The sequence below is a fragment of the Plodia interpunctella genome, chromosome 25 (assembly GCF_027563975.2).
Source record: "Plodia interpunctella isolate USDA-ARS_2022_Savannah chromosome 25, ilPloInte3.2, whole genome shotgun sequence".
Taxonomy (NCBI): domain Eukaryota; kingdom Metazoa; phylum Arthropoda; class Insecta; order Lepidoptera; family Pyralidae; genus Plodia; species Plodia interpunctella.
The window spans coordinates 571135-592534 of NC_071318.1; the positions used below are offsets into that span (position 1 = coordinate 571135).

Genomic DNA, 21400 nt, shown 5'->3' on the forward strand with positions numbered 1-21400 from the left:
TCTTTAAATATATTAGAGTAGGTTGCACCAGTCAACTTCGTCGTTAATTTTAACCCGCGCAGAAAAACGACAAGTACGCCGCGCCATTCGGCTAAACAAAAGCGGTGCGCTGGTTTAGTTAACGTCAAAGCTGACTGGTCCAGCTCGCCCATAGTGTTACAGAACAAACTTGCTAGTTAGGACATTAAAATTCTGTGTAAAGACAACTTACTCCCTTTACGACAAACTTGGTTTCGAAGACTTTAATGTTTGTATAAAGACTAGATAAAATTACCTATTTAAGTAATAATATCCAGTTGACAAGGTCAGAGAATTGTACATTGTAAAAATATGTATAATCTAGATAAAATGGATATATTTAGGACATTTTGAAGATTTAAACTTGGTTGGAAATTTTCAAATAGTATGATGTTTAAAAAATTAATTTAACCATCATAAAAAACGAAAATTTTGTAAAAACTTTTATTAAGAAATCATCGTCATAAACGTAATATTTAATGCAGCTGTCGAACAAACATATCTTTCTTAGCGAACATTTTAGCCCGTTGTGACGTCACTCCTACATGTCATTTAGTACGGAGCGTTTGGACGAGTTCAAAAATGTGTGATTTTATTTTTGCCATATCTTTGAAAGCATTGTTCTTATCATAGTAATGTTTTCACTGTGTTTCTATTAATATAACGGCCTTCGAATAGTTATCAAAACAAATATTATTAAACTACCCTATTATTATATATGAATAGTCATAAAGACTATTCACTCTGGTGTAAAGAGACTATGGCTTTCCATTTGCTACGACCTGCGTTTGGTTCCGCCATAAAATAAGACCAGTCCATATCATCCACTAGATGTCGTACGAGGCAACTAAGCATGGCCTAGACAGCTGACTGGAAATAATAACATTCCCAAGGAGGTTGCGTCCATTTGTTAAATCACAGCCGATTTTGTTTGGTTAATCATATTTTATACTTGTGTGTTTCAGATGTTTATGTACACTTTTTTTCCTAATAAAGATCAATAATGGTGCCCTTAATTGTCAATTTACTTAAACATCTGATTTATTAAATGCGTTAGTTTCGACATTTTTTACAGTGCTGAGAAGACGGTGTTCGTTTCGAAATGCTAGTAGTTTGTAGCGTTGAGAAATATTCTATAACTAGCTTTTAAAACCCGCGGTTTCGCTCACGTTAATTTAATGTTATTTTTATTGTTTATATCTCGGTTTCTAAGCAACGTATCGCGATGAAAACTAAACTGTATTTTTTTAAGTTAGATCCAGTTTTTTTTGCGTGATGCGCGAACAAACTTAGAACCAGACATCAATTCTCAAAATAATTGTTTCGGCTTCTGTGAGTACCAGAAAGACCTCCCATAATTATTGCTATTTAATATCTCCTAAATACAAATATGGCTCACTTACAGTTTTATTATATGTACTAGATGTTGCCCGGGGCTTCGTTCCCGTGGGAATTTTGAGATAAAATATAGCCTATACCAACCTTGGATAATGTACCTGTCTAATGGTGAAATAATTTTTGAAATCGGTTAGGTAGTTTCGGAGATTACCCGCCTCAAACATACAAACTCACAAACACTTACCTCTTTATAATAATAGTATAAAATGTGAAGGTTTGAATAAATTCATGGGGTTTGACTTTATTTATACGAAATGAAACAATAAAATCAGTAACTTATATATATATTTTATTATATTCGAAAATTCTTGGTACAATGTACAATTTCGGACATAACTATTGGTTCTTAAAATTAAAATGGAATTAGTCATTGAGATAAAGTAATTAGAATTAACTATTCCATATTTAGTGCTTACTTAATTGTAATATGGCATTTATTCACAGAAAAACAAAATGTTAAGTATTGGTGCAAATTAAATAGCCTCTAAGTAGAATTCAATAATATTATTTGAGGGAAAAATGTATTTCTCAAATAGCCATGTTAATACAATTATACAATAAATAAAAGTTAAATATTTTTTTATGTTTCAAAGATTTATATATTTAAAATTAAAATATTAAAAGGCAGAAAAACGTTGTGAATTATTATACATATAAACTTATTTTCAGTCATTTAAATCGTGAAATGGTAATCGTAAGATATATCAACAGTGGACTTAGGTTTATATAAATTATTGACGTCATTGAGTGATGTATATAGTCATTAAGTTATGTCCTAAGTTGAACAAATAATATTTACTTTGAAGTAAAAATATTTATATTAAACGCAAACCTTTCAATAATCAATTAATTATGTAATTAAAAGCTATCATTTGTTAATTGAGAGAAAGCCAATTGATTTATCAATTTGATTCGCCATTTTGGTAATTCAAATAGCAATCAATTGTGTTAGATAGAATTCAAATTATATTTGTATAATAAATATTGTATTTGAATATGTAAATGAAAAATATATTTATCTACACACTTAATACGATTTTTATTCGCGGTATTTTGTTTATAATAAATTATTTTAAATATTTCAAAACAGCGACATTTATATGTTATGATATTAATTGATGAAGGTTATTCCAGCGATTTTATATATATATATATATATATATATATATATATATATATATATATATATATATATATATATATATATATATATATATATATACATTGTCAGAAACATTAAAAACATAATAAAATTTCAATTCAATAAATATGCATGTGTAAAAAATAACACATTTTACACGAGACAATTACATTGTTAAATATATATGCGGACTTTAACTAAATCGATTAATATTTACACATCTATATGATACGTCATAATTGATTACATTGCATATAACAATTGACAACAAATTCAATTATATGTATAATAATTATATATATGTATATACTATGTTGTTATAATACTGCACCGTGTGATAACTGTGGCATCTACAAAATGAATTCTCAATAACATATTAACAAATATATAGCTATCTTTATCTACAACGTAAACAGTGAACTGAGACAAATCAAGTATCTGTACATTTTTAACCAAAAAAATTGACGAATAATATATCTATATAATATTTGATTTAATTGTAATTCTAGTTAAGTTTAGACGCGAGGGCAATTTATTTGAGAAAAGTGAGAAAACAGAGTAATTATAATATGTCATCGCTTGGTTTCAAAACGAAAAAAAACCCTAATTACATATATACTTGTTATATTGATTTGTTGTAATTGGTAAAACCATAAAAAATTTTGGTCACACAAAAAGTAATCGTACTGAAAATGATGTCTTAAATTTAATTAGCTTGTTTATTGAACATTTATAATTTACTAAACCTTGAATAAGTTTTTCATAACAAACGAATTTTATAATGCTATTTACATTTAAGCGACGGTATTGCTTTGTTAGTTTAATGTTTTTATTTTTAATATTAAATATAGCTACATTATATAACGTTATGTTAGAATATTCAAATATACATATATCCTATATATATATATGGAACCATATGCGATGGTCAACCAATTATGATAAAACAAAATCAGTATATTTTCTTACTAAATTGACAACAATAAAATTTGAAATTAATGTACGCCGAAATACAATTTTTTCGTTTTCATTTGGCAATTTCACTACAATATTTTTCTATACATTTATTGCGTAAACTATATATAATTTGGTGCAATATATATTTTTTTTCAATTATCATGTTTCGATATATTGGGAAGTAAGCGTAGCATATTGTGCTCGATTTAATATGTTTTTGTATGTACAATAAATTCATCATTATCATATTGTACAAAACATTTCACTAAATATTTTGTTTCCTACTTACATAGTTAATCAATTCAGTGATTAAATTTAATTAATTTACATTCAATTTGAGTCTGAGACGCCATTTACATCCTTGTGTGCTTTCCGACTAGAGCTATCCGTCTCTTTCGTGCTTACATACAAAATCATTCACTCTTTGTCATACATTCAGAGCTCTGCATTATTTCCTATTAACTAATGTCATAATACACTACAAGGAATTTATAATGTTCTTGAATCATTTAAGTAAATGAAATATTATATTTTTGTATTTTAAAAATATTAATAAATCAATGTCGCATCAATAGGCTGCGGTGACCACTTTCCATTAGGTGCGGCATGCCTGATTGCTTGCTAATTAGTGTAGAAAAAGCCAAAAAAGGAAACTTTTAAAAACTCATTAAGTTCAACGAATTAAATACAGATTACCAATTAAAAATAAACGTGATACGCTCGGTTACAATATTTCCCTTCACAACAGACTGACTGAAATTAAGCAGATTTCGACCTAATTGCATCACTTGATTGTTCAATTTTCAACTTTATTAACGTACGTTAGAGTCCATATTCAATCTGAGCAAGTTTTGCAACACTGCTCCTTGTAACGTCGGAGCGCACACATGTTCATTGCGCGTACGTTTTCGCAAAATCTTGACCTGTCTCTGCAAACTCCATCTGTCGGGAGAATATATCAGTGTTAAAATAATTATATATAGACGACAAACATGTCGTCTGAGAGATCTTGTTGCATTCAACGCGTATACAACATGTCCGTGCAGTTGAGGAGTTCCCTTGTCGGGAGCTGATCCTGACTGCACCATCGGGAGCTTATCATAATAATGCATTTCCATAGGAACTAAAGTTACGTGTATAATTTTATGACCTTGCTATTACCGTCGGGTATTCCCTTGTCGAGAGTCGATCTTAGTCCATCGCTGCGAAGGACTCTAGCCTCTTGCTCTAGTCAACACAGAGCTCAACACAGTCACACCAAAATGATTATTAAAGTAAGAATCCTCACCTTTAGTAACACAAGACTTCATTTCACACCGCCTCATGACATCGGGCCTCCTCAAGCCCTCGCAAGCGGCTGCAGCGCTTCGCTCCTTGGTCCTGCGCTGGCCGTAACGCCACACGCAGCGCAGCGCTCTGTGCTGACGACCCTGACCGCCACAGGGGCCGACACACTGTTGTGGAGTGGTTATATCAAATCACTTTTTTATTAAATAGAGCGGGAGAAGAGCGTAGTCGCAGAGGGAAACCACGAAAGGGATAGCGGTATGATATTATTGGTTTTCTGAGGTTTGAAGCGGTGGTGGTGTAATATGTTAAGACTTGTGGATCGAAAGGTCTCAGGTTCATACTCGTGTCATTATGAGTTTATATACCAATCTGACTCATATATAGTAGTTTTCATAGACCACCACTTGCTTCTGGTGAAGGAAACATCGTGAGGAAACCTGCGCACTGGTTGACAGTTTAAGTTCATTAGTGTTTAATGTGTATGCGACTAACTGCCACTAGATGGCGGCAAGTGGTTGTAAAAGTCATTTCAGATGCCTTTAAGCGACTTGAATAAAATCTGACACCAGTGTTAGCAATAAAACACTCGATATGATGATGAGGGTAGAAACAGGCAGGCAGAACATGGTAAAACGAAGGGCATGAATTAAATTTTGAAAGAAAATTAGAATAATAAAATACTAAGTGGTTCCATTGCTCATTGTGCTACTCGTAAGTTGAGCCAACGCAGCGCATTGCCGCTTCGTTGTTTTGTTTACATACGTGACATTAACGTGCGTCGACGGACGTCAAAACAACGGAGGTCGATGGAGAAATAGAGCCGGTCTCTTAATATAGATTTTTCCCTTACACAGGACGCATATAATAGCATAAATCCGTTGACGTCGAAGCATGATTGAGCAATGGTAACGGGCCCATAGGAAGAATCACTTATTGACTCAAATATTTACTTAAATCTAAGTCTACTGCAAGTGCAAAGCGCAGGTGAAGAATATGCTATAATAGCGTTGCCAAGGATGGATGACTTCAGGTAAGCCTTTGTAAAGACACAGCCCAACCCAAAATTATAAGGTGTACTTTTTAACTCAACCCGGTCTTTGCAATGTCACAGCTTCGAAGCCATCCGTGAACGCGTGAAGATGATATATAAAGTATGACGTACCTTGCTCCAAGGTTCGACCAGCCAAGCCGGCCTGCACGGACGAGGCTCCCGCCTGGAATTCTCAGGTCTCGTACTCTGGTCGCAAGACGTGTCAGGTAACACCGTGTCATTGTCGCCAAGACATTGTACTCGACGTCTTGTGACTGCTGAGTGGCAGAAAGACAGATTTTCGCATTTATTATATCAATGGATATGGAAGTACATCGTATGCAAGTCTGGATTGAAATTCTTACCAGCTCCACTGGCGAGACACTTGACTGGCGACCACCTCGTCGTCTTCCAGTGGCCACACGGATCTCCGAAACATTCCCTGAGCACTTTTGGTGGCTTCACGCCCCGAGATAGACACTCGTCAGTCTCCACTGTCTTCGTCGAGTTGTCTTTCTTGTGCTGTTGATAAGAGAAGCAATAGTTAATTTCGCTGAGGAATAATCTTTATCTTAATGAAACAAAGTGACCATAATGAGACTTAGGGCCTGTATCACCACTTTCTGATAGGTCAATGTGAAGAATTCCTCCTTAACGATTAAGCCTGTGGATCGATAGGTCTCAGGTTCGTATCCTACTCGTGCCATATGAGTTTGTATAGCAATCTGACTCATATATATTAGTTTTCATAGACCACCATTTGCTTCCGACGAAGGAAAATATCGTGAGGAAACCTGCACACTGGTGGACAGTTTAGTTCACTAGTGTGTATGCGATTACCTGCCACTAGATGGCGGTAAGTAGTCGTAAAAATTATGTCTGACACCAGTGTTAGCAATAACACACTCGATATATTCGATCGATAAATTTTGTGTGGCACGAGAAAGCTCTAAAAGAGTGGATCAGATCTAACCAGATCTTGACTAATATTACCTATTCCGGTATTGCCTTTGATAATTTTCTACTAACCTGACAAACAGCTCCCCGTATCTGATGGCCAGGTCTGGCACAAGGGGCGGTGCACGGCGACCAATCTGTCGTCATCCAAGCATAGTCCGCTGCGTCTGGAGCCTCCTCAGTTCTAGATACAAGGAATATTATAATGGAATGTTATAAATAATGAAAAAAAAATGCGCGTGTGGTCTGAGGGCCCACTTGTTGAAATTCTATGAAAATATACTTTGGATTTCGTGAACACTCCAAAAGAAGTGAGAAACTGGAATTAGATTTTTGTGAAAGCGAGTTAAGTACGATGTTTTAAGTAGGGCCCTCAGTCCTTATATCAGCGTGGTCTGTGTTCCGTAATTTGATAAACGAATATGTCATAGCTAAACCTCAAAGCGCTGTTAGTGCAGCGAGTTTTCGTTGATTACATTTAAGTGTTTCGCGCTTATCTTCGGCTAGATCTAGGTTCTAGCCGTTATCATTCCAGCTCATAATCCATGGACAAAACAAAGCCTGTTCTTAAATGGTCAAAATAAACACATTCCTATACATGTGGTAATTGCGAGATTACCATTTCCTACCACAACGAATTCTGTTTGTTTTTGGCCGCGTTAAAACCACACTAGTACGGTGCTAAAAGCCAAGCTTGCCTGGACATTAACTGATTAGCATAAAGCAGAGATAAGGAAAGCTGATAGTCCAGTGTTATAAGGAGCTTAGAATATAATTAAGTTAAATAAATAAATAAATATAAATATATTAGGACAAATCACACAGATTGAGCTAGCCCCAAAGTAAGTTCGAGACTTGTGTTATGGGATGCTGACTCAACGATACTATATTTTATAACAAATACATATATAGATAAACATCCAAGACCCGGGCCAATCAGAAAAAGATCATTTTCCATCATGACCCGACCGGGGATCGAACCCGGGACCTCTCGGTTCAGTGGCAAGAACCTTACCACTGCGCCACCGAGGTCGTCAGTTACAGAGGAAATTCTTTTATTTGAACGTTTCCTGGTTCCGTCTTTAGTTGTTTAGCTACCTCCATTATTAATCCGCGTTTTACAGGCTTTTATGTAGTTTCACCTGTGTCAGAATCAAATTTTGCAAGTTAAATGTCACCTACTTCCGCGTATCCTACATAGCTGAAATTTTTCACGTCGCTTCAGTTTCGGAGAATGGTTTATTATGATGAGCTTCAACTGGTTGTACACTCAGGATCGTTTCTCAACGAGATAACTGCACAGATATGATATTTTTTGTCACGCGTTGTATCTGTCAGCGGCGACTGACGACAACGAAAGCAATGTGGCAAAAATTGTATATTTGTAAAAAACTTGTACTGATTTTACTTGTCTTTATCCTCACAGATATATCCTTGTATATAAAATAAAGACTTCTGCCGCGTCTGTCTGTTCGCGATAAACTCAAAAACTACTGCACGGATTTTCATACGGTTTTCAGATATTGTGGTTCCTGAGGAAGGTTTAGGTGTAAAATTTGTTATGTTTTCACCCGAGCGAAGCCGGGACGGGCCGCTAGTTATAACTAAATATAATTCCATTTGTTTCTCAACTCTTTGTCTAGACTGAGTGCCCGACGCCCGGTCTACGTTTTCTAGGTAATGTGTTTACATTTAGCATGTACATTAAGCAAGGCTTACGTTTGCATCTTCATTAATTTTTTTTATAATTATTGAGAGTAGGTTTGGTGTGTTTGTAAGTTTTCTTTGTTGAAAATATTGAACAATTAACATTTTTTTATTTACATGGCACGCACGCACACACCCGTTTCACAGGTTTTCATTTGCGTTTGTGTCTTTTAACCACAGGCAATTCGTCACATAACGCAAAAGCGCCTTGCCATAACTAGGTCACATATATTTTTTCGGTGACTATTATGGCTAATCAACTATATATACATTTTTATAAATGCAAAAATACATGATATGTTTGTTGATTTCAATACCAAAATTTCTGTAGATATAATTATGAAATTTTGTACAGTAATCTCAGACGGCGAAACGAACTCTAGGAGCCATACCACTTCGCACGGTCGTCGACATCCCTAGTTGTCAAGTTCTGCGAAGTTTGCCGAAACATAAAAAGTATAGTATTCATTATTTTAATATACAATCGGGTCGGGAGGTTCCCTCTATTGTGGTTGAGCTTCGCGATGGCTGACTCACGCGTCAACTCGTGAACGGGTGCTGTCGGGGGGAACTGGTCAGCTCGATCTTTTATTAAAGTTTTTTATATATATATTTGTTTCCTTTCCTCAGCACTTGATCACAATCATAATGTTTCAGTATACCTTTTGACCATGTACTTTATTGTGTACTTACATTGTTATATTACTGATAAAAAATTATACGTAAATTTATATTTAAAAAATGGTAAGCCCTTCTGGCATAATAGGGACCAACACTGTTTGATTGAGTTTCTTTCGGCATTTCTTCTCAGCAGTGGTCGTTCCGAAATGCTAGTAGTTTGTAGCTTTGGTAAACATCATTTAATTTAGAGTATGACGTGAAAAAGTGCCGGTGAAGGCCTAATTTCTGAATAAATGATTTGATTTGATTGAATATTACTCACCTGAATTCCGTTGTAGTATCAACGTTATCATCATACTTCACACGTTCTTCTTCAATGGAATTAGTGTTGAAGTCTTCGTTGACGATTATGATATCAGAATCATCGTCTTCAGGGAACACTATCTGCTTGTCTTCCAAGTTGATGACGTGGTGGAAACCGTAATTCTGGTACATCATTATGGGGTCCGCCATTCGCTGGCCTCGAGAATTGCCAAAGGTCTGGAAGTTCCAAAACGTCTGGACATATCAGTTATAAAGAATTCTATAAACATTTTAAAAGGCTAGCTAAGCATGGATTTTTCTTACAAACTTGATACCAGAATAATTTTCAAAGCCTGAATATTAGGCAGGCAATTATGTAATGTAGTTGATTTCACCAATGAATAAATCCGAATGAATAATAGATCTAAATGAATTGTATAATTACATTTAAAAATATATTTTAAATGACGCAATGTGGTTAGACTTAATATCCATACGTCCGAGAATTAAAAAAAATAATGCCTCTGCTACAGAATTAAAAAAAATATATCAGAACATGCCAGTGAAATTATGTAGTTAATTATACGTGAATTCCGTTCCCATTAAATGAGTTCTTTGAGTAACATGAGTACGAATATTTTATACATTTTCGAGATATGAAAATTCAAATATTTATACCGGATTGAACCTGTAACATATCCCAATACCGAATTTATTTTAGTTCATCAAGTTGCATTCGTCTGAATTATATTATATACAACAGTTTTTTAAAATATACTATTAAAACTATAAACCCAATTATCTATTACAACAAAATTATAATTTTACAATAAAAAATATGAAAATAAATGAACAAATCCATAATAAATGAAACCATGACTCCAAATGACGCATGCCAAACTGAAAAGACCCTTACACCGGTTAGAATAGGGTCTATTTTGGAATCTTCTCACCTGGATTTGCATTACTATATAATGTAGGCACGGTAGCAGTCTTGAGGCACTGCTGCGCTTTGGTGGAAGAATCTGGGAGGAGACAGCAGTTTCCTAAGATATAAGTCCCAAGCAGCGTGCGCGAAATATAGGTATTAGACAACTAAACTTGAATATTAATTTATAGAATTGGAGTTACATATATTATCATAATAATAACTTCATTTAGTAGCATAAAACATGACAACATAGTATGATATTAAGTTTATAATTATAAGACATCTAAACTAGCATATTAATTTGTGAAATAGGAGTTACATATGAATATATGTAGTGTAAATGAAGTGATTATAGGAATTATTATCACTTCATTTAGTACCAAAAACCATTAATTATTTTGAGAAGTCTTAGCAGTATATCTATTTTTTTAAGGTTCCGTACCTCAGAAGGTAAAAGCAGAACCCTTTTTTAATGGTGTCGACGAGTATTGGACAATTCGATTTATTAGATTTAAATATACCTTTTTTTGTAGTTTACATGAAACTCATAATCTATCTTTTGTTAACGCAATTCCAAAGGGAAATGAGACTTTTATTAATTTAATAGTCTAATAAATTTTATGATAGATATATTAATTATACATAGATATAGAAATTTTAATTTTTGAACATTTGTATTCTTACTCTAACATTTGCATTTTTCAATTTAAAAATTTCATTATCAAAAGATTTTGACAGGAAAATTCTAATATCACAAATATATGTACATATTTTTTTAGCATATTTATCTATAAATCTGGACATTTATAGAGGTATTAAATCATCACTTGTAACTCTCTGAATATTTAATTATTTCAATGATTGAAATATCAATATATTGCAATTACATTATAATCTAATACGAATTTAACTATCAAAATTAGTTCATTACATTTCCTATGCCATCAAATATTAGAAATTACAGTCTGAGTTCAATTGTAAACTGAGCTATAACCTTTACGACTATTTTATGGCGTCAATAAAATTGTTACAACAGTGTAGGTACTCTGCTGTAAGATTATATGTTGGATGTTATTGTATTTTAGGTCGTTGTGTTAGTTTAGAGGTATTATTAAAGAAATTGGATAAGTTGTGGACCATTACTTCTGGATTTCTGGGAGCGAAGAAATACAAATACTTTTTTCTATTGTAAAAGTCAATCAAGGGCTTAGCGATTCTTATCACAAACATTTCTGAATCATATCCACCAATAAGCCTTCTATCCAGGTAAACGTTTTCGTGATTCGCGACTCTTGGTTCTGTCTACCCCGTGATGGTTAAAGACATATCCATATTAAATTTACATATGTATGTTTCACCAGAGGTAGACCTTGGTACCTTGGACCTTGGTGAAGCGGTGGTGGTGTAATGGTTAAGACGCACGCTTGTGGATCGATAGGTCCCAGGTTCGAATCAGAGTGGCATGTATGCCACATGAGTTTGTATACCAATCTGACTCATATATAGTTGTTTTCATCGACCACCACTTGCTTTCGGTGAAGGAAAACATCGTGAGGAAACCTGCACACTGGTTGATTATTAACTTGTGTGTGAAATGGAAAAGGAAATGGCAAACCACTCCATTACTAATGCCAAGAAAGTTATTGTGTGTGTTTCATTCCACGTAATGACCACGACCCTCAGCCATGAGGAAGACGACTATGAAGATAAGAGACCTTGGTGCAAAGGTCGTCTGCACGGGTACCTCACTCTAATCTATTTCTGCAGGCAAACAGCAGTCCTTACATTGTTGTGTTCCGGTTTGACGGGCGAGAGAGGCGGTATGATTACACGATACTATGGCAAAAGATCCTAGGTCACAAAGTAGGCAACGCGCGTGTGACACCCCCTGGTGTAGCGGGCTCTGATAGGCCGTGGTGACCGCTTACCATGACGCTGCTTTGTTGTATAAAAGTAAAATGTGCTATACTGATTATATGTATGGAATTATTTTCACGGAATACGACTTTTTGGTGTATATTCTATGAAAGACGCATACAAGAATCATTATCGTCAGTCATTTAATGACCCCACCACTGGCCATATTGATATGTAGATAAAGAATAATAGAATATTGGTGGGTTTTAACGACTGTAAAGGCAGTTTTGAAGACTGTACCTAGGTACTCCGAAGCACGGAGGAGCTCAAGGTTTTCACACATCCAATAACCGACCATTGTGTGAGTGTTTTATAAATAAAATAAATAAATATATAGGGACAGATCACACAGATCGAGTTAGTTCCAAAGTAAGTTCGAAACTTGTGTTATGGGTTACTAACTTAAATATACTATATTCTATAACATATACAGATAAACATTCAAGACCTAAATCAATCTGAAAAATATCATTTTCCATGTTGACCTGACCGGAGATTGAACCCGGGACCTCAAGTGTAGCAGTCCAGTTTGATGACCATTAGGCCACGGAGGTCATCAATTTAAACGTCAGTCGTCGTTTTAACCGCCAATATCACAGGAGAGCGCGCTAACCACTGCGCTATCGAGGCCCTCGTCTAAGGAGATACAAAATGATAAATTAAGGTAGTAATGTTGAATAATGAATGAATGAATAATGTTTACTTCGTTCTCATCATACAGGTCCCTCGGAAGCTGCGAGTTAAAGCTCGGGGGAGCTTTCGTGGTTGTTGTCGCCGTGTTCCCGTAGAGGGCGTCCCTGACTTTATCAATTTTCCCTGTCGACAAATTATATCCATATTAATATTATAAACAAGCTATTATAAACGAAATATTATAAAGAAAATATTTTTTTTTTGTTATTTATTACAAAAACTAATATATATATATATATATATATATATATATATATATATATATATATATATATATATATATTAGTTTTCACACTGATTGAGCTGGCTCCAATGTAATTTCGAGACGTGTTATGGGATACGAACTCAATGATACTATATTTTATAACAAATACATATATAGATAAATATACAAGACCCGGGCCAATCAGAAAAAGATCATTTTCCATCATGACCCGACCGGGGATCGAACCCGAGACCTCTCGGTTCAGTGGCAAACATTTTACCACTGTGCCATCGAGGTCGTCAATAATAATGGGCCAATTTAGAGGAAATTTGGCACAGAGATAGGCGATACCTTCAGGGGTGACATATATATAGGTTACTTATTATTATGGTTTTACGTACTAGACTTAATAATCATCATTCATCTACCCTTATCCCACTTTATGTGTGGTCGGTACAGCATGTTTGTCTCCACTTCTCCCTGTTTGAAGTTAACTGATATACTATTCTCTCTACCTCGTAATCGTAATCAAAAAATTAAATAATATACTAGTCTTGCCCGCAGCTTCACCGGTGTTAATTTCCTACGGGAAAAATTTTATTTCGGGATAAAAAAAAAACTGGACAACACTATACGGCCCACACTAAGCGCTAAGATCGTAACGCGGGTCCGATGGACAAACACAGAAACGCACAACACACACAGAACCGCGGACAAATATATGTGATCACAAAGTTAAGGTACTAATACTCGTCCGCGCTGGGAGTCGAACCCAGGACCTCCAGTTAGCGGACGTGCGTACGGACCTCTACGATACGGAGTTCGTCATATAATAGGGACGCTATTGAGTGGTCCCATTCAAAGACCAAATCACATTATCTAAAGTAATATTTGAACGCTAAAGAAAAAATCTAATAAATTAAAATCATATAATTTATTGCTAATACGACTCTCAAAGTGCTCAAAATTTCGCGGGTATGAGACACAACTTCGCAACATTAAACAATTACAGTTCTAGAATAACGCGGGGTGCTCACAACTTTTTGGACTTTAACCCAGTGTCCTAATTGGGTGATGTAATGATGCACGACGCTGTGCTATATGTGATTAATTACGGCGCGGCGACGAAAAAGGTCACGATAATTCCTCATTTAATTGTCTGCCACTCTAACAAGTGAAAGATAGCTAATAACATGATTATCTTATTGCTTTTCGTTATTCTTTCATTCACTCGCCTTTCGTTATTAAAAATACCGTATAGTTTAAAAACATGGCCGAGACTTACCGCCATTTTTACATTAGGGTATCGAAATCACAGGTTCACATCAGGTGCCAAATGAGTTTGTAAATGACTGATGTATACTTGTTTTCATGGACCACTTATTTGTTTGAAGGAAAACATACAACACGAGGTAAAGTACACATTAGTTGACTATTTCGTTTGTTAGTTTGTATGCGACTATTTGCCACTAGTTAACACCAGTGTTAGCAATAACAGCTTCGATAAAAAAGAAGACACGCATCATAGGCTACATATAATATAATACATTTGATATTGACGGGGCTCGCGTACTGTTGCCGCTTTGCTCGCCCATCTAGGACGCCGGGAGCTCACAACTTTTCAGAGTAACTCGACGTTGTACTAAGCTGATATAAGCTGACTGCTTGCCTGGATTAGTCTTTAAACAATTACGACTTTTTGCGATTTAAATAGGTAACTTTCACTTATTACTTTCCCTGACAGTACTTATTTATTTTATTTATTTACCGTTTACCAGCGACCTCGTCAGCGTGGAATAGTTACTTCTGACAGCATAATCATTTATTTATTTACCAATTTATGTACACGAAACAGAATTAGAAACATTATATATTATAAGAAAATAAAAAGTGGAATAATACTACTCAGGACTGCTTATTTCTAAAGAAACTTCTTCCAGCAGACCCAGAATTATATTTTTTCTCCTCACAAACTTTCGAATTTATAATACTTATTAAAGCTACAAACTACTGGCATTTCGGAACGGCCATTGCTGAGAAGAAATGCCAAACGTGAAAAAGCTTCCGAATCAAAGCAATCGCGAGCAATTGAAAGCACTGAAAGGCGTAATTAACTTGGCATCCAAAGCGCTCGGTAAACATCCTGAGGAGCTTCACCACCTTAGAAGCTTTTATTCGAAGCTCCGAGGGCTCTTGAGGTGTTTTGTGGCGAAAATGGCGTCGTAAGCGAGTTGCGGGCGAATTGTCCTAAATAGGGAGTTACGGAATAGTCGAAGTCAAAACAGTTTATGAGAAATACGATACAAAATATTGACCTTAAAAATAATTTGACTTGAAAACACACGTTGCGGGAAACGGGATGGGACACGTTGCGACAAACGGTACGTGATATGTTGCTGTTAACGGGACAAGACACGAAAATAGAGATAGGGGAAACGTAGTGGGAAACGGGAAACAGTAAATAGTTCTCCATATTATATCTATTTTATTACGGAAGCGAAATTAACACGAGCGATACCGCGGGCAAAATAAAGTGTTCAACGTAGTACAGTTAGTACAATACAAAGTTACCTTTTTGTCTCTGTTTATAGTTCTTCCTTTGGTCCCCCGGCCTCTGTTCGTGGGATTGGTCATCGGATCCACCAATCATAGCGCGGTACCTCCCATCGGCTCTGCTATTGAAACAAATTAAGTGCTGTTAGTTAAATGAGGTGGTGGCGTGTATTCCCGGCCTCTAATGGATATCGTGCGAGGTGACTAAGGGACACAGCTGGATGGCTGTCGATGTGTATGTATTCGTAAGAAATAATAATGGTAAGCCCATCAGGCATGATAGGGATCAACACTGTTTAAATGAGTTTCTTTCGGCATTTCTTCTCAGTAAGGGGTCGTTCCGAAATGCCAGTCTCAATAGTCGTTGTGATTTTATCCCTCGTCAGTGTTTCGTGACTTTCTTGGCACGATTAATGGAGTGGTTTGCCATTGCCTTCTCCATTTCACACACAAGTGTATCAACTGGTTGTTGTTGCCATTATTATAATAGTATGTAGTATATATACTTTTACCTATCAGAAAGGGGCGAAGATGGCTCATCCAGAGCCTTGTGCCTCTCAATCTCCTCACTTGATGGGAATTCCCCAGGTCTAGGCTTGACCAGTAACGTCAGATTAGCACTGGATCTACCGGCCACACAGGTGTAAACCCCGTGGTCTCGAAGCGAGAGGGAGGTTATACGAAGTGCTCCCTAAAACAAAATCAGTTTTAGTTGAAAAATATATCTCAAATAGTTGTTGAAACAACAGCAAAGTTGGTTTAGGGTTCACTTTTTGACCCCACCGACGGGTTCCCATCTTGTCGCGATGGTGGGGCTTAGTAACCGGGGGGGCTGGTCTGACACAACCAGCCACCCCGGTGAACCAAGAGGAACCCAAGGCCAGAGACTTTGGTGGGTGCTCTGGGCCTGGTGGACGGTCCCCTCGGTAGTACTGCCATTGGCTGGTGGTTCTATCAACCTGTCCAACTTCATCATCTCTAAACGACGCTCGACTGCGATTCGGCTGAAGTTTTTAGCGCGATTGGGGCCCTGGTCTTTTCGTAGCATGCGTTCGTCTTAACCACTCAAAGACTGTTTCAAACATTCAGTTATACTTTATTACTTCTTCAAAGAGCAATTTTTTCCTTTTATGTTTAAATGTTTCATTTTTTTTCATGTGACACAGGCCTTGCCTAACACAGGCTCCAGTCTCCTAAGCAGACTTTGTAACATTCTCTGTAATTCTTCTGTTTTTTACTGTATCATGTACTGTTTTGGAGAAAATTATAAACGCCAGCAAAACTATGTTCATTGAAACATGAACTTTAGTACGTACTCTGTAGGTGTATTTTACATTGGCAACAAATTAGCGGACTGCTCGTTTTCAGCTCGCTTATAGCGCTGGTTTTGTCAATATAAAATATGCCCTCCGGTGGACGCCATAGGGCTCACTTTTCAATGAGCGTTATTTTGTCGGGTGGCAGAGGTGCGGACATATTATGACCTTTAAAACAGTTTTGTTTCTACGGCGTTATTAAAGATTAATTTTACGGATTTTTATGCCGTTTTATGCTATCGACTGTACTAACCTTTTTGGATATCTTGTATTTCTTCGATTTGGTAATAATCTGATGGTCCTTAGCCCATTGTATTTTTGTCCTGTTGTAGCCTTTCACTGGACACTTGATCTTCACTTGTGTCCCGTGAAATATCGTGGCTGACCCTCCCACTTTTACAGTTACCTATAACAATCAGCCAATGAAAGATAGAAATAGACACAGTAGACAGAGAAAAATGTACATCTTGTCATATTTTTCATTTCACTCATTCAAGGAAGAGACACGCAAACACAATAAGAGGAGGAACGTGACAGAGTACTATATTAATATTTCTATCTCATATGGCTACGCTGTCACTTAATCAGTTATCTTTGCCTTTGAATGATATTGGAAAGTCTCGCTTTGAAAATGGCTCCGGTCGGCTTGATAAGACCGATTTTTTTATACTACTATCACATAATGGGAAGTAGTTACTGGAGCTTCAGGTGGCCCGCAACATTAGGGGTGTCACACGAATGCCTTCTAGTCTGTAGAGAAAACCATGGGAATGGGAATCATTCCACAAGCTCAAAGTACGTGGGAATAAAAAAAGAATAAAAAAATATGCCTGTGTTAATAATTATCACGTAAACTTTTGTTATGGTCAAACTATGTATTACAAATATGTAAAAACTTATTTATTTTTTTATCATGTTTAGTTGACAAATAAACTTGTATTTGCCGGATTTTCTCACATTACAGAGCTTTACTGCAGATGTTTTAGAACTTAATAGAATAAGTTTCCACGAAAGAGTAATTTAGTTTCTATTATATTATTAGAACAGACAGAGGAGACGTAATATGGAATTTCTATCAACATCGTTTATTTGATTAAAGTTTTAATCTGTTTTTAAATAAAATTAGAAGTAATGGAACAAATCTATCTATGCTAAGTTTTAAGGCGATTACTCCCTGCACTCTAGCGCCACCTTACACTTTTATTTCATAGCGAAAATTAACAATATTTTAACACATTATGTTACACTACATAAAGAATTATAGTAGAGGAGAGTTTTATAGTTTTCTATAATACAATGTGGTCCCAGTTGACTAAAAGGAATTCAGTGATCACCGTTTTCGATTTAGTCAACTGTGACTACATTATGCAATGGAAAACTAGAACATACCTATCTTATTGATGCGAAAGTTTGTTGTGTGGGACGTTATTATACGATATTTTTTACTCGATAACTCAAAACCCACGACGGATTTCGATAAAATTTGATGAAACTAAAATATTACGTTTGAACGTGAAGTACCGAACATAATCACAAACATTCGCCTTTAAGATAGTAGTGGAACATAAAATTACCTTTTTCTTCTTCAAATCATGCTGTATATACGACGAATTGGCCAATGAAATCTCCGGGGAAGACGTGTCGAGAAGACAAGGCCTAGCGTTGCAGCTCTTCGTGGACGCAGGTTTAGGAGAACTGCACATGCCAGCCGGTCGTTCCACCACGTGTGACTGAGCCATTATCTGCTTGCATTCCACCTAAAATATATTGTGAATTAAAGAATAAAATTGTCTTTTTGTAAACTAGTTACTGGATTGGAGACACGAATGGGGGGTAAGGTTTTCACCTTACCCCCAAGGGTAAGGCAAACTAAATTCACGTTGGAGTGACGACATCGCCACAATTGGAGGCCCGTTATGAAGAAGAAGCGCAGAAAAATGTGAAGCTTGGTCTTGTAGTGGAGGAGACTTGTGTCTTGTAGTGGATGAAATGCGCTAATGGTACGTAAAAGTCCGTGGACCTGAGCAAGCCAATAAGAGTCACTGATAGTAAAAAACCGTACCTAAGAGTAACAAAAGTGAACGAAATCAACGAACGTGACCAAAATGACGAAAGCGCCATAAGCGACCCAAGTAACAAATGTGTCTAAATGTAGTCAAAATTTAGTCAATGTGTCCAAAAGTGTTCCAAAAGTATAAATAATGATCCAAATGTGCGGAAATGTGATTACATCTTACGTATTGGTTACGTCAGATGTAATCACATTTCACATATCCAAATGTGTCTAGTCTAATTATGTCCAAATACTATAACTATGTGTACTACTATAATAATGACTAACTGTGTACAAAGTGTATCAAAAGACTAAAAACTATATATAGACTTACCGGTCTCTGTTTGACACCACCCCCGCAGGTTTTAGAGCATTTGCTCCACTCCCCAGTCTGCCAGCGCACGGGGCAGTCGAGCACATTGCAGTACTGACGGTCCGGGGGAGGGGGTTGGGGGCACATGCTGTTTGGCACTACAACTGTGTTGGTGCCACCGCGGGTCACCTACGAAAGAAATAGGAGGTAATTATTAATTAACATAAAAAAGATCGCAGGAAATAATTGGACAGAGACAGCTAAGGACAGAAAAGTTTGGAAGAATATGAAGGAGGTCTTTACCCTATAGAGGGGTTTCTATAAATCTTGATTTACGATGTAAAAAAAGTTGTATAGTGAGCAAAATGTAAATGTTTATGGAAAATAAACAAGCTTTATTATTTATTTATTGTTATACTTAAGTATTTTTAAATCGCGCATTCACGGCAATCTTAGTATATCATGTCCGTGATATGGCAGACAAACATCATATGCCGCCTGCGCTGGTACGGCCACGTCTTGCGTAGACCGGCAAATTACGTAGGAAACAAATGTCTGGCTAAGCCGCTCCCGCCTCGCCCTGGCAGAAGGGGCAAACCCAAGTAGTGCTGGCTTGATGTCGTTAAAGGTGATATGCGTGCCAATGGTCTGACAACTAGGGATGCCGACGACCGTGCGAAGTGACGAAAAAGTAGGAAAGCTGACCCTGGACACTTAATGTCTGCGGAAGCTTTATTTTTCCAATTTATTACGCATATTATTAAAATAATAAATAAATATATTAGGACAAAAAACACAAATTGAGTTAGGGGCTAACTCAATTTGTGTGATTTGCCCTAAAGTAAGTTTGAGACTTGTGTTATAGGGGCTAACTCAATTTGTGTGATTTGTCCTAAAGTAAGTTTGAGACTTGTGTTATAGGGGCTAACTCAATTTGTGTGATTTGTCCTAAAGTAAGTTTGAGACTTGTGTTATAGGATACTAACTCAACGATACTATATTTTATAATAAATACATAATATAGAGATAAACATCCAAGACCCGGGCCAATCAGAAAAATACCTCTCGGTTCAGAGGCAAGCACTTTACCACTGCGTCACCGAGGTCGTCTAATCTAATAAACATCCGGAAAATAAGGAGGTAATAAAATAACAGACCGTGAAATATGAAACGTACAAAATTAATAATAAAAACGTTAATGAAGTGAAAACATCTCCGCTTTAATACGTTTCACAAAAGGCTAGCATAGTATCCCAGCGCCGTTAGTAGAATTATAAAATCTCTTTGCAACGAGACTGGGTAAAATATGCAAAGTGATTCCTTGAAAGTTGCTTAAAATGGTTCCTTATTCGCCATTTGAGATGCATTTTATTCTGAAACATTGCTGGAAATAATTACGTGAATATTTCATATACCTACTGCGACGCGATACTGCTATTTTGAGTTAAGAGCTAGGTTACTTAGCTACGTTGCGCTCGTCGATGAATCAATTCAGAAATTTTATGGAGTTTGGACGACGTCGATGCACGTCAATGGCCCTTTCGATATTTTATTTTGTTCATTATAATTTTTATTACGAGCAGTTCCGGCCCGGCTCCATTCGCGATAAAATGAAGCTGCACTTCAGCTCTCAAAATATCTCAAACATCAAAAAATCACTTAATACCAATACTTTGTTTTGACGTAATACAAGGCCAAACAAATACTTTTTCTCATTTGTAATATTAGTATGGATTAATGCGAATATTAAAACTCATTTAAAAAAAAGATGCGCCATGTTTTCTTAAGACGGAAGTTGCATTTCATTTCTAGAAGGAAGAAATAATCTTTAAGTGTTTTTTAAGTTTTATTTCTATGATCATGTCTTGTTCCCATCACAACTTAAAATGCATACTAAAATAATGTACACAAGGTTTAAATTTCCCTAACACATACTTCGTGTAAACACTGCAAGATCTCGCAATATACGCAATATATATTTTTAGTTACAAGTTAAT

The 21400-nt window shown here is 36.1% G+C and overlaps 1 protein-coding gene across 12 annotated transcripts in view; it reads right to left on the minus strand.

Annotated features, from left to right (window-relative positions):
• Positions 1-3634: 3634 nt before the first annotated feature.
• The window catches only part of LOC128680802 (protein madd-4-like), a 328414-nt gene continuing 310648 nt past the window's right edge, over positions 3635-21400 (minus strand). For 5 of the 12 annotated variants that reach the window (XM_064436822.1, XM_053764224.2, XM_053764220.2 and 2 more), the window contains 13 exons: positions 19425-19592; positions 18612-18794; positions 17291-17443; positions 16234-16412; positions 15740-15843; positions 12974-13086; positions 10376-10468; positions 9442-9677; positions 6864-6975; positions 6200-6356; positions 5967-6112; positions 4803-4968; positions 3635-4456 (listed from right to left, as the gene is read on the minus strand). In XM_064436822.1, coding sequence (XP_064292892.1) covers positions 4350-4456; positions 4803-4968; positions 5967-6112; positions 6200-6356; positions 6864-6975; positions 9442-9677; positions 10376-10468; positions 12974-13086; positions 15740-15843; positions 16234-16412; positions 17291-17443; positions 18612-18794; positions 19425-19592 — 1917 coding nt within the window. In that variant the 3' untranslated portion in view covers positions 3635-4349. The remainder of the gene's footprint in view (positions 4457-4802; positions 4969-5966; positions 6113-6199; positions 6357-6863; positions 6976-9441; positions 9678-10375; positions 10469-12973; positions 13087-15739; positions 15844-16233; positions 16413-17290; positions 17444-18611; positions 18795-19424; positions 19593-21400) is intronic. The other 7 variants (XM_053764226.2, XM_053764219.2, XM_053764227.2 and 4 more) reach the window with 5 other exon arrangements.